This window comes from Vicugna pacos, chromosome 6 (assembly GCF_048564905.1).
Source record: "Vicugna pacos chromosome 6, VicPac4, whole genome shotgun sequence".
Taxonomy (NCBI): domain Eukaryota; kingdom Metazoa; phylum Chordata; class Mammalia; order Artiodactyla; family Camelidae; genus Vicugna; species Vicugna pacos.
In genome coordinates, this window is record NC_132992.1 from 12,155,330 (window position 1) to 12,176,439 (window position 21,110).

At 36.3% G+C, this 21,110-nt stretch overlaps 1 protein-coding gene across 4 annotated transcripts in view; it reads left to right on the plus strand.

The window, feature by feature from the left end:
• Positions 1-368: 368 nt before the first annotated feature.
• DNAAF4 (dynein axonemal assembly factor 4) overlaps positions 369-21,110 on the plus strand; it is a 47,268-nt gene continuing 26,526 nt past the window's right edge. For 2 of the 4 annotated variants that reach the window (XM_006210953.3, XM_072962389.1), the window contains exons 1-5: positions 369-859; positions 1,237-1,384; positions 5,581-5,714; positions 17,517-17,748; positions 19,616-19,761. In XM_006210953.3, the coding sequence (XP_006211015.3) occupies positions 473-859; positions 1,237-1,384; positions 5,581-5,714; positions 17,517-17,748; positions 19,616-19,761 (1,047 nt within the window). In that variant the 5' untranslated portion in view covers positions 369-472. The remainder of the gene's footprint in view (positions 860-1,236; positions 1,385-5,580; positions 5,715-17,516; positions 17,749-19,615; positions 19,762-21,110) is intronic. The other 2 variants (XR_012073294.1, XM_006210952.4) reach the window with 2 other exon arrangements.

Consider the following 21,110-nt stretch of genomic DNA (forward strand, 5'->3'; position numbering starts at 1 on the left):
TGTATGGATCTCAGATTCCTTATTGTATGTGGGACGACTACAACATCTTCAAGCTCCTTTCACCGCTAACTTGTCTTTTTAAGCAACTGTAAAACGCATCCACGGAAATTCAACTTATCCTATGGTTAAGCTGCAGCCATTCGTCGTCAGGTGAGTCCTAGGGGCGTTTCTCTCCAGTTCTCAAAGCAGGGAGCGAACCTCACCTACATGCCTGTAGTGAGTGGGCTGATAGGTTATAGACTTGAAGGACTACAATAGCACCGGCAAGCTCCCAGGCCACAAAGTCTATATGAGCAGGAAGTTTCCAAAACAGGGACGCCAAATGGTGCGAACTTCTACAGCCTCCTTCAGGACTAACAAAAGGCGGGGGCTGCCATGGAGCCTGGGCGTCGCACCTGCTCCGCGCGGGTCACGCGTTCCCGTGCTTCTTTTCTGCTTTCTCTGGCGTGAAGCACGTTTCTTGCATAAGCGGATGTGGACCGATTCCTTCGGAGACTCGCTCAGACTGCGGCGTAGGGATCACACCCCCTCAAGCAGTTGGAATGCCCCGCCAGGGGACCCCGGGCAGGCGCGAGGGGAGTCCGCGCGGCGGCCGCAGGGGCGCGCCCGGGGCACGCTGGGAACGCGGGCGCCCGGGCCCGGCCTTGACCCGGAAGGGCTGGCGCGTGGTAACTCTGGCTTCCCTAGCAACCGAGCGGGCGCGAGTCCTTCCCAGCCTCTCCCGCCGTCTCCCGGGATGCCCCTGCAGGTTAGCGATTACAGCTGGCAGCAGACGGAGGCTGCGGTCTTCATCTCGGTGCCCCTCCGAGGCGTCAGCGTCAGAGACGCCGACGTGTTCTGCACGGAAAGCTATCTGAAGGTAGGCAAGCGAGTCGCGCCTGCTGCGGCCGCGGGGGTGTCGTCCGAAGCGCCTGCGAGGGCGCGGCTGTGGGCGCTCAACGGGCGCGTTCTTGCAGATAAGCATCCTAAAATTCTAGTCCTATTAAAAAATAAAACAAAGCAAAAACAAACAAAACACGAATCCCGTACAGGCAACACCTCATCCGTAGACATATGTCAGCAGAGCAGAGATCATTTTATCCAGGGCTTCCTCAGATGCCTTGCAGGTTTTTCGCGACCTGGAAAAATTGATAGCAGGAATTTAAGAAAATGATTTTGGCCTCTATCGCTTATTTCTTAATAAGTGTCTTTGATTTGTGTAACTTAATTAACTTCCGTTTCTCCCTTCTTGAATAGGTCAACTCTCCTCCATTTTTATTTGAGGTGTTTCTCTATGCTCCCATTGACGATGAGAACAGTAAAGCCAAGATTGGGAATGACACTGTTGTTTTCACCTTGTACAAGAAAGAAGCGGCCATGTGGGAGACCCTTTCTCTGTCAGGTGGTAAGTTCTTTATTAAAAATGTTCGGCTGGTTGTGCTTTTTATATTTATACCACTGAAAAATTCCTCTTTTGAAATGATTATGTTGCTCATCTAGTAAAAGTAAATAGGCACATGAGCACGGTTTAAATGAGTTAGTGCTTCAGCCGCCACTTAAATAGCTTAAAGATCGAGTTATTCAAAATACATTAATAATAGCTCTTAAAGGATGTGGGCTCATATCTTCAGGGGATAAAGCCTCCCGATACGGCCTTTACTATTCCAACTCTTCCAAATTTTGACCATTTAAACCAAGGTTTGGCAAACTTTTTGTGTAAAGAACCAGATAATATTTTGGATTTTGTGGGCCGTAAGGTCTCTGTTACAGTTACTCAGCTCTGTCACTGTAGCACAAAAGCAGCCATGGACAATATATATTTATTGAGACAAGTTTAAATTTATTATAATTTTTGTATGTTATGAAATATTACTATTCTTTTGATTTTTTTCAACTATTTAAAACTGTAAAAATTATTCTTAGCTTGTGTGCTGTAGGAAAACGGACAGCAGGTTGGGTTTGACCATTGTTTGCCAATTAGACTAATCAAAACAGTATTAAAGCTAACATATAACAAGTAATAAACACTGATTTTACTTTAGAAATCGTGTTTGAGATTGAAGTCAAACTCAGTTTCACATTCAATTCAGTGAAATTGTTGAACAGTCTTTTTTTCACATACAGTATTGTGGAACTCTAGTCTATACTCTAAGGCTGCCTCCCTCATTATTCAAAACATACTTGTTCCATTTATTCCTGAAGTTCCTTCTTTAGCAGTTTTTTTCTTTTTTTTCTGTGTTTTTATTGAAGTATTGTTGACTTACAGTGTTGTGTTAGTTTCTGGTGTACAGCAGTGATTCAGTTATATACTTTTACATACATATTTTTCATATTCTTTTTCATTATGGGCTATTACAAGATATTGAATATAGTTCTCTGTGTCATACGATAGGACTTTGTTGTTTTTCATTTTTCATTTCTTTTTTTTTTTCTGTGTGTTTTATTGGATAAAGAGGAAATCAGAGAATGACTGGTCATTCTAATTTCTTGGTCTGGTTTTTCTGGGAACTCACAGGTACTCATTTTTGTCAAGGACATAACAGGTATTACGCTGGCCCCATAGACCACATGGGAAAAAACACCAACACCAGGACTTGCTTTACAGGCTGAAAAATGTGGTATAGCCAAAGAGGGCAGGCCAGTCTTGGTCTGTCAAGGCCCAGGCCCTCACCAAAGACAAAAGGGAAAGAAGTGTGAAGGGGACAGAGGAGGGAAGTGGAGTGAGAAGGTGAAGGGGCAAGTGTAGCCCAGGGAAGCAGGAGGAGAAGGAAGGGCCTAACAACTCCTGAGTCCTCTCTAACACGTGAACGTGCACCTGGGTTTTTGGTTTTTTTTTTTTAACATTTTTTATTGATTTATAATCATTTTACAATGTTGTGTCAAATTCCAGTGTTCAGCACAGTTTTTCAGTTGTACATGAACATATATATATTCATTGTCACATTTTTTTCTCTGTGAGCTACCATAAGATCTTGTATATATTTCCCTGTACTATACAGTATAATCTTGTTTATCTTTTCTACAATTTTGAAATCCCAGTCTATCTCTTCCCACCCCCTGCCCCCTTGGCAACTACAACTTTGTATTCTATGTCTGTGAGTCTATTTCTGTTTTGTATTTATGCTTTTTTTTTTTTTTTAGATTCCACATCTGAGCGATCTCATATGATATTTTTTTTTCTCTTTCTGGCTTACTTCACTTAGAATGACATTCTCTAGGAGCATCCATGTTGCTGCAAATGGCATTATGTTGTCAATTTTTATGGCTGAGTAGTATTCCATTGTATAAATATACCACCTCTTCTTTATCCAGTCATCTGTTGATGGACATTTAGACTGTTTTCCATTTCTTGGCTATTGTAAATAATGCTGCTATGAACATTGGGGTGCAGGTGTCATCCTGAAGCAGAGTTCCTTCTGGATATATGCCCAGGAGCGGGATTCCTGGGTCATATGGTAAGTCTGTTCCTAGTCTTTTGAGGAATCTCCATACTGTTTCCCATAGTGGCTGCACCAAACTGCATTCCCACCAGCAGTGAAAGAAGGTTCCCTTTTCTCCACAGCCTCTCCAGCATTTGTCATTTGTGGATTTTCGAATGACGGCCATTCTGACTGGTGTGAGGTGATACCTCATTGTAGTTTTGATTTGCATTTCTCTGGTAATTAGTGATATTGAGCATTTTTTCATGTGCTTATTGATCATCTGTATGTCTTCCTTGGAGAATTGCTTGTTTAGGTCTTCTGCCCATTTTTGGACTGGGTTGTTTATTTTTTTCTTATTGAATCGTATGAGCTGCTTATATATTCTGGAGATCAAGCCTTTGTCAGTTTCATTTGCAAAAATTTTTTCCCATTCCATAGGTTGTCTTTTTGTTTTACTTATGGTTTCCTTTGCTGTGCAGAAGCTTATAAGTTTCATTAGGTCCCATTTGTTTATTATTGCTTTTATTTCTTCTAGGAGAAAATTTTTGAGATGTATGTCAGATAATGTTTTGCCTATATTTTCCTCTAGGAGGTTTATTGTATCTTGTCTTATGTTTAAGTCTTTGATCCATTTTGAGTTTATTTTTGTGTATGGTGTAAGGGAGTGCTCTAGCTTCATTGTTTTGCATGCTGCTGTTCAGTTTTCCCAACACCATTTGCTGAAGAGACTGTCTTTATTCCATTGTATATTCTTGCCTCCTTTGTCAAAGATTAGTTGGCCAAAAGTTTTTCATTTCTTTTAGATGTGAAGAATTTCATTTGGAAATTTGATTTTCTTTTAATTATTTCTGTCCCTGAAGCTGGTCCAACTGTCTGCCCACCTGTTACTTAACAGGAAGAGGGTTGGGGAGAGGCTTCAGGCCTAGTTCCAGTACTACTTTCCAGCCAAGATCTTGGATGGGTAAAAATTCCATACCATTTACTTATTTTTGACTGAAATTTAGTGTTCTCTTCAATTATGAATGTAAGCAACAAACAACAGTAGTATCAATAAAAATCACAAATATATTCATGTCACAGGTGCTACTATCTTTTATATGTAGTTAATTTGAAATTTTAGTATTTGTTAGACATCTTGCTATATATTATTTAATAATGAAGCACATACTTGTGTATCACAAATTTGTTTTTGAATATTTTGTAAGCATTTTAATATAACTAGTTTTCTTTGTGTATTCTTTCATAGATTTTAAAGCAATACGAAGGGGTGTATAGGACTTTACTATTCATAACTCCACTCCTGCCCCTCTTTTTCCTCCCCTGCTTCGCCCTCTCCTCCCAAGTTTCCTCTCCCCTCCTGTTTTTTCCTCCCTGAAAGTCTAGATCCCTTCCTTATCCTTCTTCCCTTTTACCCGCTAATGGATCACAGCCTGCAGTTTCTGAACCAATGAATCACTGAATAAAAAATAATTGTGAATGGTAAGGTTCTATATATAACATGAATAAAAGATAATTGTGAATGTTAAAGTTCTGTATATACATGTCATGATACTATATGATTTTTCCTAGGGCTGGCCCTATATTCTTCTTATGTATAACTCACCATTTTTGTAGGTGATGGTCATATCAGGTGGTCTCAACCCATCTTCTCTTCTAGGAGAACCCCATAGTGATAATTTACTGTGATCAGGTTTATAAGCAGTAGCCCTGTTTCTCAACAGAGAGGGGGGATAAATGTGCTCTCTTTCCCCCATCTCGACCCTTCCTGCTCTTTTTCCCTCTCCCCCTCCCTCCCATTGCACTATCTTCTCTCTCCCTCTTGAGACACTTTCCCTTTTTCTCCCTCCCCTGTCCCCTTCCTCATTTCCCGTCTTATTTCTCCTCTCCATTGTTCCTCTTGTCTCCCATTCTTATCCTCCCTCTCTGTTTCTTTGTCTCGGTCTGTCTGTCTCTCTCAGTGCACAAAGGTGTGCATTCTGTACTCATCCTTTACGATTACAGTTGCTTGCTTACCTTTTAATATTAGCTTCTTGACCAGTTTAATATTGAGAAACGTTTTCACTTCTCCATGTAAAGTTGGGTCCAGAAACGTCTCATCCCGGATCAGTATGTAAGCAGTTTCTCCTAAGTGAAACAAATTCATCATGATCCTAATTGAGTGATATTCCTTATGTTTTAGTTGACAAAGAGATGATGCAGAGAATGAGGGAGAAATCTATCCTACAAGCACAAGAAAGAGCAAAAGAAGCAATGGAAGCAAAAGCTGTAGCAAGGAGGGAAGATCAAAAATATGCACTAAATATCATGATGAAGGTAAGTTGCAGATTGATAGGAAAGTCTTTTAATTAAAGACACAGTAGTAAACCATGCACTGATACTGTGTTCCAACCACTGTACTTCCTCACCTTTTTGTTCACACTTTGGTTATGGAACTTACTATGTTATATAGGCCATCTGCTACTGATGTGTATTTCTGAAAATCTGTATGAAAGTTGAAAGTATGAAGGTTGAACAATAGATTTACTTGTTTCAGGGAGGATGTTCTCTTTCCAAGGGTGTAATGTTTTGTGGTGCGTTTTACTTCTTTTTTAATCTTGGAATTAATGGACATGAAAAGCATAGATTGAACATTAACTACTGACAAATTAATATCTTTTTAATTGTTGAGGCTTTCAGGTTAAAACTTTTATCAGCAATATACTTTTTGAGATATAATTCACATACCATACAGTTTACCCATTTAAAGCTTGCAGTTGAGTGGTTTTTGGTATGTTTAGAATGGCACAACCATCACGACAATCAATTTTAGAACTTTTTCATCACCCCAAGAAGAAACCCTGTACTCATCAGCAGTCACTCCCCATTCCTCCCAACCCCTAGGCCTAGACAACCACTAATCTACTTTCTGTCTCTATACATTTACCTTTTCTAATTTTTACAATTAATTTCTTATCTCAGATTCTCATTTTGACCTTTTGAAATGATTAAGGAATCTATAGCAAGCAGTATCTCATCAAAAACTCTATGGACCCATGACTGTTCTTGTGCATTTGGATCACTAGTATTGTTTTTATAATCAGCAGTTCATAATTCCAAAGACTTCTCCGCTTCTTTTGTCACTTTGGCTTGACTTTTAAATATAGCCAGTGGTTATACACTTTGGTTTTTACTTAATAATTGAACACGTGGTTGGCCGTCCAAAGCTTCCTCCTTTCAGTATACTTTATGAGTTCTACCTTTGCTTGATCATATTATCACTGCTATCAGAATTTTGGTTTTGTCATTTTCCTGAATTTAAAATAATAAAAGCAAAATAATATAAAATTTGTGGCAACAGACAAGTGTTTACTGAACTAATAAAATAGTTAAATAATGGCTGTATTGGTAAGTGTAACAAAAGTGAACAGTTAGTTGGCAGGCAGTATGACCATGCTATACCTTGAAGTTGTTAATCTATTGATATATGAAAGCCTGACTTTGGTATTTGGAAAGTTGGTTTAGGAGCATTAATGTATAAAATATGAAGCTATAGATTACATTGACATGATAGAACCTATGAAAGTCTATCACCCTGTACTACAAACTATTCATTTTGTCCATCTCTTTCCCTGAATAGTGTTGAGAGTTGAAACTGTGTTTTCTTGCATCCTTATCATAGTCAAGTAAATAGTATGTGCTCAAATGTCTGAATGAATTAATGTGAATACATTGTTCTAGTACCCTGTAACCATACTAAAATTCTGTTTTGGTCAATAGATGAAGCTGTTTTTACTCTATTCAATATTAAACACTCAGAAAAGAACTTTAGTGGTCCAGGAAGAGCAAATGAAGAGGTAGGACAGCAGAAGGCAACCTGTTATTAGCTTAAACCGTAAATTAGTTTAAGACTTGAATTATATCTATTGAAAAATAATAGTTTTTTAGTAGTAACCTTTTAAAAATAATCAGCAGGGCTAGTGCTAAGACTCACTATGTCCTGCTGTGCCGTGCAGTGTTCGTCAGCTTGGGCTGCCAGGTCAAAGTGCCACAGACTGGATGGCAAGCAACAGACATTTCTTTTCCCATAGTTCTAGAAACTAGAAGTTTCAGACCGAGGTCCAGTGGGGTTGGTTTCTGGTAAATGTATTCCTGGCTCGCAGAGTGCTGAGAGAGAAACCTCGGGGGTCTCTTCTTATTAGGACACTAATCCTGTTCTATCAGGAACCCACCCTTATGACCTCATTTAACCTTAATTACTTCCTCAGAAGTCCGTTTCCAAATGTGGGTTAAGGCTTCCACGTGTGAATTTTGGGGGGACACAAACATCCAGTCAATAATACTGTGTAAAACCTATCCAAAATTTAGTGGCTTAAAACATTTATTGCTTAAGATTCTCTATGTTGGTTAAGCAGTTTTTGTGACCTGAGGCTGGCTTGGTTGTGGCTGGATGTTCCAGGATGGCCTCACTCACATGTCTAGAGCCTTGCCTGGGAAAGCTGGAGCCCCTCTCCATGTGGTATTCCATTCTCCAGGAAGCTAGCACAGACTTCTTTACTTTATACTTAGTGTTTCTGGTGGCCAAAAGGGAAAGCCCTAATGCACAAGCATTTTTAAAGCCTCTGCTATGTCATATTTGCTAATGTCCCATTAGCCAAATGTCCCATATAGCTAAGGCCAGATTAAAGGATGGAGAAATAGACTGCACCTTTTCTGGGAAGGAAAGATTTAGTTGCATTGTAAAGGGGCATGCATGGAGTTATGGGAAGAATGTGTGGCCATTTTACAATTTAATTAATTAGTTTGAATTGAAAAGATTAGGGTTTAAACAATAAAGAGAATTTAACTCATCTCGCAGGAAAAATTCAGAGATAGAGCAGTGATAAGATGGGGTTAAATCGAGGCTCTGACTCCATCTCTCTGCAGCATCCTTAGCACTGCCTTTTCTTTGCGTATGCCTCATCCTTAGGTTGATAGGGAGCAGACAGCTCTCTCAGGATTCCCTGCCCACAGGCAGCCTTGCTGGGACACAGACCTGCTCATTAGCAGGCTGGTGCCAGCCCTGAAACAACCTAAGCCAAGCAGCCAACCATGCCAAGACCCAGCTCTGCCCATCATTGTCTGACTGCCTCCCCATGAGGAAGGGCCTCACAGCCAGTAGGCACAGGGGCCAGCACACCTCCAGTAGTCATTTTTAACTTTTTGAGGAGCTACCATACTGTTTTTTATAGCAGCTGCATCTTTTTCCATTCCCACTAATAGTCAGGGGTTCCAGTTTCTCCATATTCTTGCCAACGTTTATTTTGGACATTTCATATAAAAATAAGGCCTTTGGTATCTGCTGTCTTTTACAGAGTGTAGTGTTTTTAGGATTTGTCCATGATGTAACATGTCTGAGACCTTCATTCTTTTTTTACAGCGGAACAATATTCCATTGTATGGGTATACCACAATTTGTTTATCCCCTCATGGTAGAAATTTATTCATTTTGACTGCTGTGAATAATATTGACTTGAAATTACAAATATTTGTTTGAGTAAATAAGCACCTATTTTCAATTCTTTTGTGTATAAACCTAGGAGTAGAGTTGCTGGGTCATTTGTAATTCTATGTTCAATTTTTTGAGAAACCATGACACAGTTTTTCATAATGGGTGCACCATTTTATGTTCATTTCAGCAATTTATGACGATTCCTATTTCTTACATTCTTGCCAATACTTGTTATTTTCCATTTTGTTGATTGTAGCCATCCTATTAGATGTGAATTGGTATCTCAGTGTGGGTTTTGATTTGCATTTCCCTCACACTAGTGATGCTGAGCATCTTTTCATTTGTTTCTTGGTCATTTGTTTATCTTATTTGGAGAAGTGTCCATTCAAGTCCTTTGCCCATTTTAAAATTGGATTATTTGTCTTTTTGTTGTTGAGTTGTAAGAGTTCTTTATTCCAGATACTAGACCCTTATTTGATAAATGACTTTCAAATATTTTCCCCTACTTTGTAGATTGTTTTTTCACTTTGATAGTATCCTTAGACACACAAAAGTTTTAAAATTGCATGAAATCCAATAAAAAATTTTTTTCTTTTATTTCTCATGTTTTTGGTGTCAGTCATATCTAAAAATCAGTTGCCAAATCCAAGGTCATGAAGATTTATCCCTTGTGTTCCTCTAAGAGTTTTATGGTTTTGCTTCTTGTATTTAGGTTGTTGATCCATTTTTAGTTGATTTTTTAATTGAAGTATAGTCTATTTACAATGTTATGTTAATTTATACACATAGTGATTCATTTATACATATATATACATATATATTACATATATATTTCTTTTCATGTTCTTTTCCATTATAGGCAATTATAAGATACTGAATATAGTTCCTGTGCTGTACAGTAGGCCCTTACTTTTTATCTATTTTATATATAGTATCTGCAGATCCTGAACTTCCAACTTATCCCTCTCTACCCTGTTTCCTCCCGGTAACTGTAAGTTTGTTTTCTATGTCTGTGAGTCTGTCTCTGTTTTGTAAAGAAGTTCATTTGTGTCCTTTTTTTTTTTTTTGAGATTACACATGTAAGTGATATTTTATGGTATTTTTCTTTCTCTTTGTGGATTTCTTTTAGTTAATTTTTATATATGCTGTGAGGTATAGGTCCTGCTTCATTCTTTGGCATGTTGATATTCAGGTGGTCCAGCACCATTTGTTACAAGGACTGTTTTCCCCTCATTGAATGGTCTTGATAACCTTGTCAAAAATCAATCAGCTTATAGATGTATGAATTTACTTCTGGACTCTCAATTTTATTCCATTGGTCTATATGTCCTTATGTCAGTACCACACTTCACTTTCTTGATTACTGTAGTTTTTTAATATATTTTGAAATCAGAAAGTGTAAGCCATTTAACTTTGTTCTTTTTCAAGACTATTTGGTCCCTTGCAGTCACATTTGAATTTGAAGGTTGACTTTTCCATTTCAGTTAATATTGTAGCATACCCATGTGTTTTCTGACAACTTAAAAAAGGTCATTATATAAAATCTTATTTTTGTAATTAAAAAATATAGAAAATGAATGGTAGGTAAGAACACTAGTGATTTTTTTCTTTTGCTTTCTCTTGTTTATGTTTTCCTAATAATAAACATACATTTTTCCTGATAAGAATATGTTTATTTTAAAAAATTTTTAAGATGTTTTTATCTTGCAGAAATGCAGGTATGCAGAGGAGAATACATTTATTCTTAAAGAAAGGGACAATACTTAACCTTCCCATGATTGTTTTCAGACTTAATTTCTTCTTGCTCTAACAGGAATTTACTAATAGTCTATGTAAATGTACCAAATCACAAGCATATGAGAAATTAACTTCAGCCATTAATAGGGTAACATGAGAAAAGGCAGTATCTTTGACATTGTCTTTGTTATATTTACATTTTGTGAAGTCTACTGACCTACTTCATTTTTGTGTAAATATATCCGACATTTACAGCATCTGTGCAGAAATAAACTTTCAACAATCATATGTGGCCACACTACATTTACTACAGGGTTTTTTATCTTTTCCAGACGTGTAGTTAAAATCTTTTTTTTTTTTAATTTCCTATGTCCTCTTGCTTCAGAGGGCTCAGAGAAAATCTTTGAAAGATTATTCAGAGCTCTCACAACTTGATTACAGGATAATCAATCTTCTTTCCATCCTTTCCCCAGGTCCCTGAAGCTAGACCCTAATGAGCTTCTTGGGAAATCACTGAAGATTTATAAATAGATAATTTTAGGGAAATAATGTTTTTTTAAATGCTCTATATATGGAAGTAGGTGACCCATCCTTTGTGGAGTTAAGCTTGAGTACCAGTGGAGTTGTTAGTGGGTAGTATATGTATTATGGAAATAGTATTATGGAAAAGAGGTGGATGTTTTAAGGTCACACATTCATAATACTGATCAGGGTGTTTGTTAGCCTTGGAAAGAACAGAGTGTGGGAGAAGAAATACTTTTGTTTCAGAGAGAAGTTGAGAGAATTTAAGTTGTTGATGGTTCCTATCATCTCAACAGCAAGGTCTTTTGAGATGAATGCCTCCAAAAAGGAAATTGTTTGCAAAAGTCTCTTATCAGAGATGAATAAAGTTACTACTGAACAACAAGGGTAAGGTGAAGTGTAGAGTACTTTGTATGATATTAACTCATTTCCATTAGTCAAAATCTGGTTTAAAAAGCTAACAGTTTTTCTTGTTCCTCATTTCTGTCAGGTTTGTTCCTTGAATTTAAAGGCTAGTTTATTACAAGTATTTTAACATATATATCATTAAATATGTCAGTACGATATCTGTGTGTAGTAAACCCAGCTACCGACTTAAAGACTTCTTCATTAGTAAGCCAAAGCTGAATCTTTAAAAGATGCCAAACAAATCATAGCAGGATTGTAGAAATCATATAGTGTAAAAGCAAGGAATTTTCTACTATTTAATAACTTGTGTCCAGGGACAGATGGAGCTAACTACTATACTAAGAGTTTGCTCTTATCCTTGTCTACCCGTGGTTTCCAAGGAACTTACAGTCTTATGCTTTATATATAAAGTCCAGATTTCTATTTAATTAAGTAAACCGAAAGGCAGAATAACATATATCCAAATTTGCTGGAAAGTTGAGCAAGTTCCTCTCAGTTATTCATGAGTTTGACTTTTTAGCTTGTGAATTAAGTCAGCCGTTGGCTCTCCTTCTAGCTCTCATTGCTATCCTTGGGCCACCTTTCACCAATCTGAAAATCTGCCAAAGAGAAAAGGAAATGTAGTATGCTTGGGCTGCCATAACAAGTAACAAAAAAATGCAGATTGTGGGGCTTAAGCAACAGAAATATGTTTTCCCACAGTTCTGGAAGCTGGGAAGCCCCAGGTCTAGGTACAAGCCAGTTCAGTTTCTGGTGGCCTCTCTTGCAGCTGGTGTGTCCTCGCTGTGCCCTCACATGGTGGACAGAGAGAGAGAGTAGGCCCTCTGGTGTAACTTCTTGTGAGGACAATAATTCTGTTGTATCAGGGCCTCACCCTTAGGACCTCATTTACCATCAGTTACCTCCTTGTAAGCCTTAATCTCCAAATTAAGGCTCCAGAAATCTCACATTGAGGTTTAGGGCTTTGACATACGAATTTTGGGGGACCTGATTCAGTTCATAGGGTGAAGAGAAGGGAATTGAAGTGAAAATCTGTTTTGTTACATTTTTGCTTTGGCAAAACACGTACCTATACAATTCTAAACACCAAATTATCATTTCCACAGAATATAAACAAATAACTAAATAATTAAACTTCAGAAATTAACAACTTTCTGAGAGAAATTTTAACACTGTATTTATTAAACAAGACTGAATTAATACTTTAATTTTCTTCTCTTAAGGGAGCTCATTGTTAGAATGATATATAGCTTCGTGTGGAAGATGTTGACTGAAAAAATAACACACAGCCTAAAAATTGAAAGTTGTATCTTATTTGAGGACCTTACTAAGATTTTGTTGGATGTAGAATTTGTGGTTTATAGTTTTTTGTGTCAGTGCTTTGAATATGTCATTTCACTGCCTTCTCTCCTCCATTGTTTCTAATAAAGAATCAGCCTTTAATTGTATTATTGTTCCCTGTACATGATGTTCCTTTTTGTCTTGCTGCTTTCAAGATTTTCCTGTTTTTGTTTGGCTTTTGTATTAATTTAGCAGTTTGACTAAGTTGTATCCAGGTGTATCTCTTTGTATTATTTTACTCTGGGCTGAAATTCCCGGAACTATGTAATGTTTTCATCAAATTTGAGACATTTTTACTAATTTCTTGATGTATTTTTGGTTGAAAACTAGACAGTTAATTGATTATAGTAATTCTGGGTTCTGTTTTATTTAATTGCTTGTTTATTTATTGAGAGTTATTTATTTTTTGGTAACTTGCCTGGACTTTACCTGTGGAATCATTCTAGTCTCCCTTGTGGTATAGACCTGCTGATGTCTCTGCTGAGTTTTTTAATTCTTATTTTTAAGTTGGGCTTCCTTAAGGGTCTTCCCTGTGTCTGCATAACTTACTTACGTGTATTAACTAATGATTTGGGCAGAGATAGTAAATACCTTCAGCCTGAAAGGCTTCTACCTCTTTGCTGTTTTATCTATGTGTGGCTTTGGGAGTACTTTCAAAGTTAGAGCGAGTTTTCAAGTCTCCCTTGGCTTCATTTTATGCCAGGCTTCCTCAGGTCTCCCCAGAAATGACTGGCTTTCTGTTTAGCTAGGGGTGTATGGTGAGCTTATCACAGTCCTTCTGTGGCTCTCTTATTTACATATCTTTCTGGTAATTTTCTGACTCGCCAAGCACTTACCCTAACTAGGACCTCAACCTCAAAAGTCAACTGCAAATTTTCCCACTTCATTCTCAACCAAGTTTACCACTTCTCTCCACCAAAGCCACAGGTTTTCACTGCCCCACCATTTTTTGCCAACAGAGCTGTTGGGTTCTTTTTTGCTAGTTTCACGTTGGTAAAAATACCAGTCTTGTCATCCTGCCACCCACCCAGGTGGGTGGTTTGGAGTAACCTCAGGCAGAAAGGCAGAGCCTCCCACTCTTCTTACCTGTAACTTTAGCAGTTTTTCTGGAATAAACACTTAGCAATTTGCAGGCTGCGCTTAATTCCCACTGCCCTGAATTGGTTGTTTTTTGAAAAATTTGTCTAGTTTTATGCTTGATCTTTGTGGATGAGATTTGCCCACCTCTTCATGCCACCGTAAAACTTGCACATTTTCTTTTGTGGATGAATTTTACATTTACTTATCAAGCTCCCTTAGAGTTCTCTTGGTATTTTGATTAGGTTTACATTGATTTATAAATTAATTTGCAGAATTTTAATACATTTAAAATACTGAGATTTTCTTTCAAGAGTGTGGCATTTGTTTCTATTTATTCAGACTTTTTTTTTTTAACTGTCCCTCAGCAAAATTATTTAGCTTATGTATAGGGCTGACTCATATTTTGTTAAGCTTATTTGTAGCATGTTAGAAGCTTTTCTGGCAATTACTAATGAAATGATTTTTTCATTGTATTTTCTAATTGTTTATTGCCAGTTTGTAGGAAAGTTAGTTTTTATGAGTTTGTGTAAGTTGATCTTGTATGTAATTGCCTTACTGAACCTACCTCTTCTTTCTAATAGTTTGTCAGTTTATTATTTTTGTTCTTTTAAGTTGTCTACCATATTATTTGCAAATAGTAACGATTCTATCTCTGTATAACCTATATTTATATTTCTTACTTAAAATTTTTTTAATTAAAAAATTTCACTTTATAGGTTATGCCCTCCAGAAAAACAGTAAAACTGTAAGCATATTGGCCTTAGGGACTTTGCTGGAAATATTTTTAATACTTTGCCATGAAGTATGATATTGTATAGGTCCTTTAACTGATCTAAATTTTTTTCCTAGTATCAAACTGGTATGTTTTGGCATGTACTCAGATTATATTGTTTTTCTCTTTTGCTTTCCTAATGTCATAAATAAGAAACACCCTGTTTGATCAAAATGTATTATACTTTTAATATTTTCCTTGATTCACTTTTCTAATATTTATTGGTTTTGTATGTAATTCATAAATGAGATTGGCTTATAAGGAACAATGCCTTGATAAACCAGAGATTCATCCTGGATTTAAAGAATTATAGATTTCCCTTTCTTCAGGAATTTAGTTTAGGAGCTGCTCATTATTCTCCCATTACTTACGTTTGCTGTCTGTGTTAAATAAACTAATATCCCATACTATAGGGCATCCTTTTTTTTTTAGCACAAAGCACTTAAAATCCAGTTCCTTCATGTGCAGTGATTGTTTTTCCAGCCTTCTGAGTTTATTTGTTATTACATATTTATTCCTCCTTTAAGTGGTATGTTCCCCTTATTACTTTTTTTTAAAATCTAAAACTTCAAGGATTATTTAACATTTGTCTGTTTCTGTTTGCTGTATAATATAGTCTCTCTTTTCTCTTTATCATAAGCTTTGTGGTGTTACCTTCTTCATATTTTCCCCTTCATTCTAGTTCCTTCTGTCACCTGCTCTGTGAAGCCTTTCTTTTTAAAAACTTTTTTTTAATTAATTTTTTTGTGGGGAGGAATTTAGGTTTTTATTTATTTGTTTAATGGAGGTACTGGGGGTTGAACCCAGGACCTTGTGTATACTAAGCGCACACTCTACTGCCGAGCTATCCCTCTCCCTCTGGGAAGCCTTTGTTAATCCTTCCTCTTCCTTATAAATCCCTGAAGATGTATTTTTCTGTCTCTAATATAGCCTGTTATAAATTATATACATATACTTACTTACTTACTTACTTACTTACTTACTTACTTACTGATTGATTGATTTCTACATGCATACATACATACCTACACACACACACATAAACACACACATATATATTTTTCCCTTAACTACATCTTGGCTTAGTAGAAGAACTTTCTTGTTACTTTTGATTCTAAGAACAGTCTTGTTTTTGGTAATTAAGACTTAGTCTTAAAAAAAAAAAAGAAGTGAGAGAAGACAGTCTTACGCATTTTTAAAAACTTTTCAAAATTCACTCCACTTAGAGAGATGATGGTGTCAGGTGTTCTGACTCTTCACATACTTTTTCCTCCTTCCATGTGTGGGGACAGAGAGGAAGGAGAGGGAAAAAGACAAACATATTATTAACCAGGGGACGTTGTCATCTTCTCTTTTTAGGTTGTGGCTGCCTCTGGCTAACACTGACTGTTCATCATGGCCTGTTGTCAGGCTTTTAAATGTTGGTTCACTGCCGTATGCAGATTCTTCTTGGCCCAACCTGTTGGCAGCTCACTGCAGCTCTCTGAACTTAGGACATGTGGTGATTTGCATCTTTTGTGCCTAGTTTAAGCCTTAGGTGCAATTCTGGGATTGCAGGAAACTCCTGTTCAGTAATCTGTGAAGTTTATTTTAATTTCAGAAGTTCAGTAAACAGTCAGCCTTCCAGAAGAGGGTATTAAGTCTCGCAAATATTATAGAGTACCTTTTCAGTGTACAGTTTTCATACCTATAATGTTAATTCTGTATCCTAAAATAATTCAGCCCTTAGGAAGCTTTTTCTCAGTATGTCATCCTAGAGCTGTGTCAGATGCCCTATTAAAATATAAAATTAGTTTAAATTTACATTAATGAAATGTAAATAAAATTTAAAATTCAGTTCCTCAGTCACACTAAAGTGCATAGTTAGCCACATGTGGCTAGTGGCTAAGATATTGGATAATTCAGAATATTACTACCATTGAAACAAGTTCTGTTAGACACTGCTTATCTAGAGGTTAGAGGTGAGAAAATTTTGTTACAACAGGAAAGTCAGATACATGGAGCCTATCATATGTATTAACCAGTTACTCTGTTTCACAGTGGTTTTTTCTTGTCCATATGAGGGAAGTTTGTGAAAGGGAGAAAAATTGGCACCCAATTAACAATGCATTGCTTCAAATTCACCTGATATTTAGCTTTTCATATGGAAGTTTCAAATAACTGCTGTTGCAAATGTGGTTGGCAGCGGGATTCACGGTTCAAACATTTCAACTCACCAGAGACAAACTTCCTAGTTCCTCCTTCCTATTTCCTTTCCTCTTACTCCCTCACTCCTCAGGTGTGGCTCAGCTCAACTTTGTCCTAAAACAAGGTAAGACTGGCCTAAGTAGAAGGCGAATGTTTGCACATGTGTATTTTTGTGTGTGTGGGTTTTGGGACAAGTGACTTAACTTTCAGAATAATAAATTCTGTCTTTTTTTTTAACCAAGCCCTTAGACATCATCTAATTGAATGCCTGCCCACATTTGATATATGAGGAAGCTGAGGCTAGAGAAAGTGATTGCACAAGAACGTATCAATAGTTAATGGTAAATCTGGAACTGAAACCTGTGTTCAGTGACACCCAGATCATTGAGCATTCTGCTAAATCACTCACCATTCCCATTTTTAGTTCTTTATTCACTGCTAGCTATTGCTGCAGATTTAATGACTAGAGTTTAGAGGTAAAAATAACTAAGTATTATAATGAATTTCTTATTTTTAACATGTTGTTTTAATGTATTTTAACATGTTGTTTTTAATGTGTTTAATGTGTTTTTAATGTGTTTGGTAATTGTAATTTTTACAGATTGAAGAAGAAAAGAGAAAAAAAATAGAAGATATGAAAGAAAATGAACGAAGAAAAGCAACTAAAGAATTGGAAGCCTGGAAAGAGCGTCAAAGCAAAGCTGAAGAACAAAAAAGGATTCAGAGAGAAGAAGAATTGCGTCAGCAAGAAAAGCAAATAGAAGAAGAGAGGGAAAAAGTAAAACGTAAAAGTCTTACTAGAAGTTCAGCATCCAGAAATCTCGCCATAAAAGGTACAATGATTAATATTTTCTGAGAAAGTGAGCCTTTTCCATGTAGTAAAGTATATATGTCACGATTTGTGTGTGTGTGTGAATCTATTCATGGTATTAGGTCATTATTTTGGTATATGAAGTACTACAGTACAAAGCCTAAGGTGAAAAACTTTTCTCTTTTCAAATTTTGTTTACTTTTCTTTAGCAAAATTAATAGTAAAATAATTTTTTATTTCTCAGTGTGGAGGAATGGTGCTTATTCCCTGCATGTTCTATATCCTAGTAATCATCAGTGTAATAATTTGAAGTTATATATGTCATTTTAATTTTGTATTCTGTTTTCCTTCTGTTGTACTAACATTAAGAATCTGTTCACAACATTTTTAGTATGTTCTCCACTATTTTAGAAAACCCATCCTTTTTCATTTTTGCCCTCAAGTTTCCTACTCCTGAGTTCTTAATTTTATTTCTCCATATTCTAGAACATTTCTTTGAGTGATTTATTCAGAAAAGATGGCTAGGTGGTGTATTTACTTTGTTCTTACATATCTAAAAATGTCTCTTGGCTTCACAAGTGAAAAACAATTTACTTGGCTCTGAAATTCTTGGGACATTTGTATTAAGTAGGCTCAAGACAACTGTTGTAATAAAGAGATCAAAAGTTACAGATCAAATAAGATAGAAATTTAGTTCTCTGTAATGTAATACTTATTATGTAACAGTCATCAGTCTAGGCCTGATAGATAGCTTTGTTACACAAGGACATCCAGGCTGGTGGGGCCACATCTGTTACCACATCATTTGACTTCCATCTCTAGGTCAAAGGCGGTTGCTGTAGTTGGCATTGTTTTTTAGCCAGCGGGAAGTGGGAAAGAGGAAGGCCACTGCAAGTAGATTTAGCTGTAAGATGATGACCTGTAAGTTGTATACATCACCTCTGCTCACAGTCTGTGGTCTCAGGTTTGGCACATAACCACACCTATTCTTTAGGGAGGCGGGGTTATGTAGATACTGCACAGTAGAATAGCACAGCAGATTCTCTTACTAAAAGAAAGAGGAGGGAATTGATAGGATGCTGGAAGACAGCATTCCCAACCACAAGCATCTGTAGAAGATTTTGCTCAAACTTTTCTTGATGTTACTTTCTTATTTGTTTGAGTCTTTATTCTTTCCTCCTTGCCACCTGCCTCCCTCCTTTTGAAATGTTAATGTTAAACTTCAAATTTTTAAATTGGAAATTTTGTTTCTTATCTTAGTTGTATCTGTTCATTTTATATCAAGAATAAATCTTTTTTTAAACCAATTTTTATATTTGCCTTTTAAATCTATCATATTTATGGTACTTTTTTTTTTAGTACCTTCCCTTCCCTTTATTCATATAGTTTATAGTCTAACATTTTGATAAATTTCTCCTCTTACATTGACTTAACAATTATTACATCTCACTACCTTTATACAGACATACAGCTTTTCATTATTACCCTTTGCCTGTTCTCATTAGCTGTCTCTAATAGCTGAAAATCTTTTTATATCGTCACCAGGGAGCTTATAGAAGGAATTGCTATAGGAGCTTAAGAAACAGAGGTGGTGTTGGCAGAGGTGGCTCTGCCCAGGTGCCTTCCTCTAGAGTGAATGGAAGTTAGACACTGTGTGGATTAACAAAGAAAATCCCAGAAGAGTAGCTGGGGTCATTGATTAAAGAACAGATAATTAGCTGCCATACTTTCAATAAGGGATTTTACATTCCTTCTTGAAGCAAATATGTTTGGAATATTTGTATTGGACTTTAGAAGTAGCTTTAATGTATAATTACCTTAAAAGTCAGTTTGATTGTTAACTAGGATATGAGAGAGAAAGAACTTACTTGCTAACATTATTTTTGAAGGGAGAAATTCAGAAAATATGTTTTTTGAGAAGCTAAAGGAAGACAGTATTCCTGCCCCTCGCTCTGTTGGCAGTATTAAAATCAACTTTACCCCTCGAGTATTCCCAACTGCCCTCCGGGAATCACAAGTAGCAGAAGAAGAGGAGGTAGGTGTACTGTTCTTAGTTACAATGATCGCAAATGAAAATACTTTCTTTTTTATTTTGTCTATTGAAACTCTTACTGAATCTGAATTTTTAAAGTATTTGTTACACTAAAGATACTACTTCATGAAAAAAATGTAACATTTTCTTATATGAGAAAAATAATCTACAGGGTTTTTTTGGCTCCAGAATGCTGATGAGAAAACATTGATATAATATACAGTATTGTTGCTTATTCCAGGAGATAAGCTGTTGCATGTGCCATGTATTTTATCAAATACATCATTTTCCATAATTTGTAAATTTTGTATCAGTATGTTTTGTGGTGAGAAGAAATTTGGAAATTTATTGTAACTATATTATTATTATTTTATATATATATATTTTATGTATTTATTTATTTTGTTTTTGGAGGGGAGGTAATTAGCTTAGGGATTGAACCCAGGACTTCATGCATGCTAAGCATGTGCTTTACTACTTGAGCTATACCTTCCATCCTTATAACTATATTATTACAATTAATTATTATTAATATAAAATATTAATAATGTGACATTTGGCATTAATATCCTTCATTCATTTATAAATTCCTGAGCTCTGGGATTTTGAATATTGTATCTTTAGTTGTATAAGCACTAAGAGCTGAATTTTTTCTTTTACTGTAAGGTGTGAAATGATATCTCTCTCAACTGAAAATCTGTGGAACTAATTGAAGCTCCTTAAGCTATAATGACAATTGATAAATATTAACTTTTTTCTTATTAAGAATATATTTCTGTATTTTGTTATTTATAGAAGTATTTCTATAACTATAAAACTGTAATTATTTTAAAAAGTCATTTACATATTTTTAGAATGTAAAAAATATATATTATAAATAAGAAAAGTAAGGTAATACTCACATGAACTCCCAGAAATTTGGATGAAATTTGGACTAGAAATTTTTATACATTTGATCTTATTCAGCTAGAGAAGTTGAAAAAAAAAAGCTTAAATGTGTGTAGAAACTGGAAGTTTAAAATCATCATCAAATATTGCATCAGTCCACTGAGACTGCTATAACGAAGTACCACAGACCAGGTACAGCAAACAGCAGACATTTATTTCCCATAGTTCTGGAGGCCGGGAAGTCCACGGTCAGGATGCTGGGGTTAGGGGTGGAGGGAAGAGCATGTGCTCTGGTCTCTTCTTCTCATAAGGACACTAACTCGATTGCGGGGGTCTCACCTTCATGACCTCATCTAGACTTAATTACCTCCCAAAGGCCCCACCTCCAAATACCATCACATTGGTGATCAGGGCTTCAACATGTGGAAGTTCAAGGACACAAACATTCAGTCCGTAACAATAAT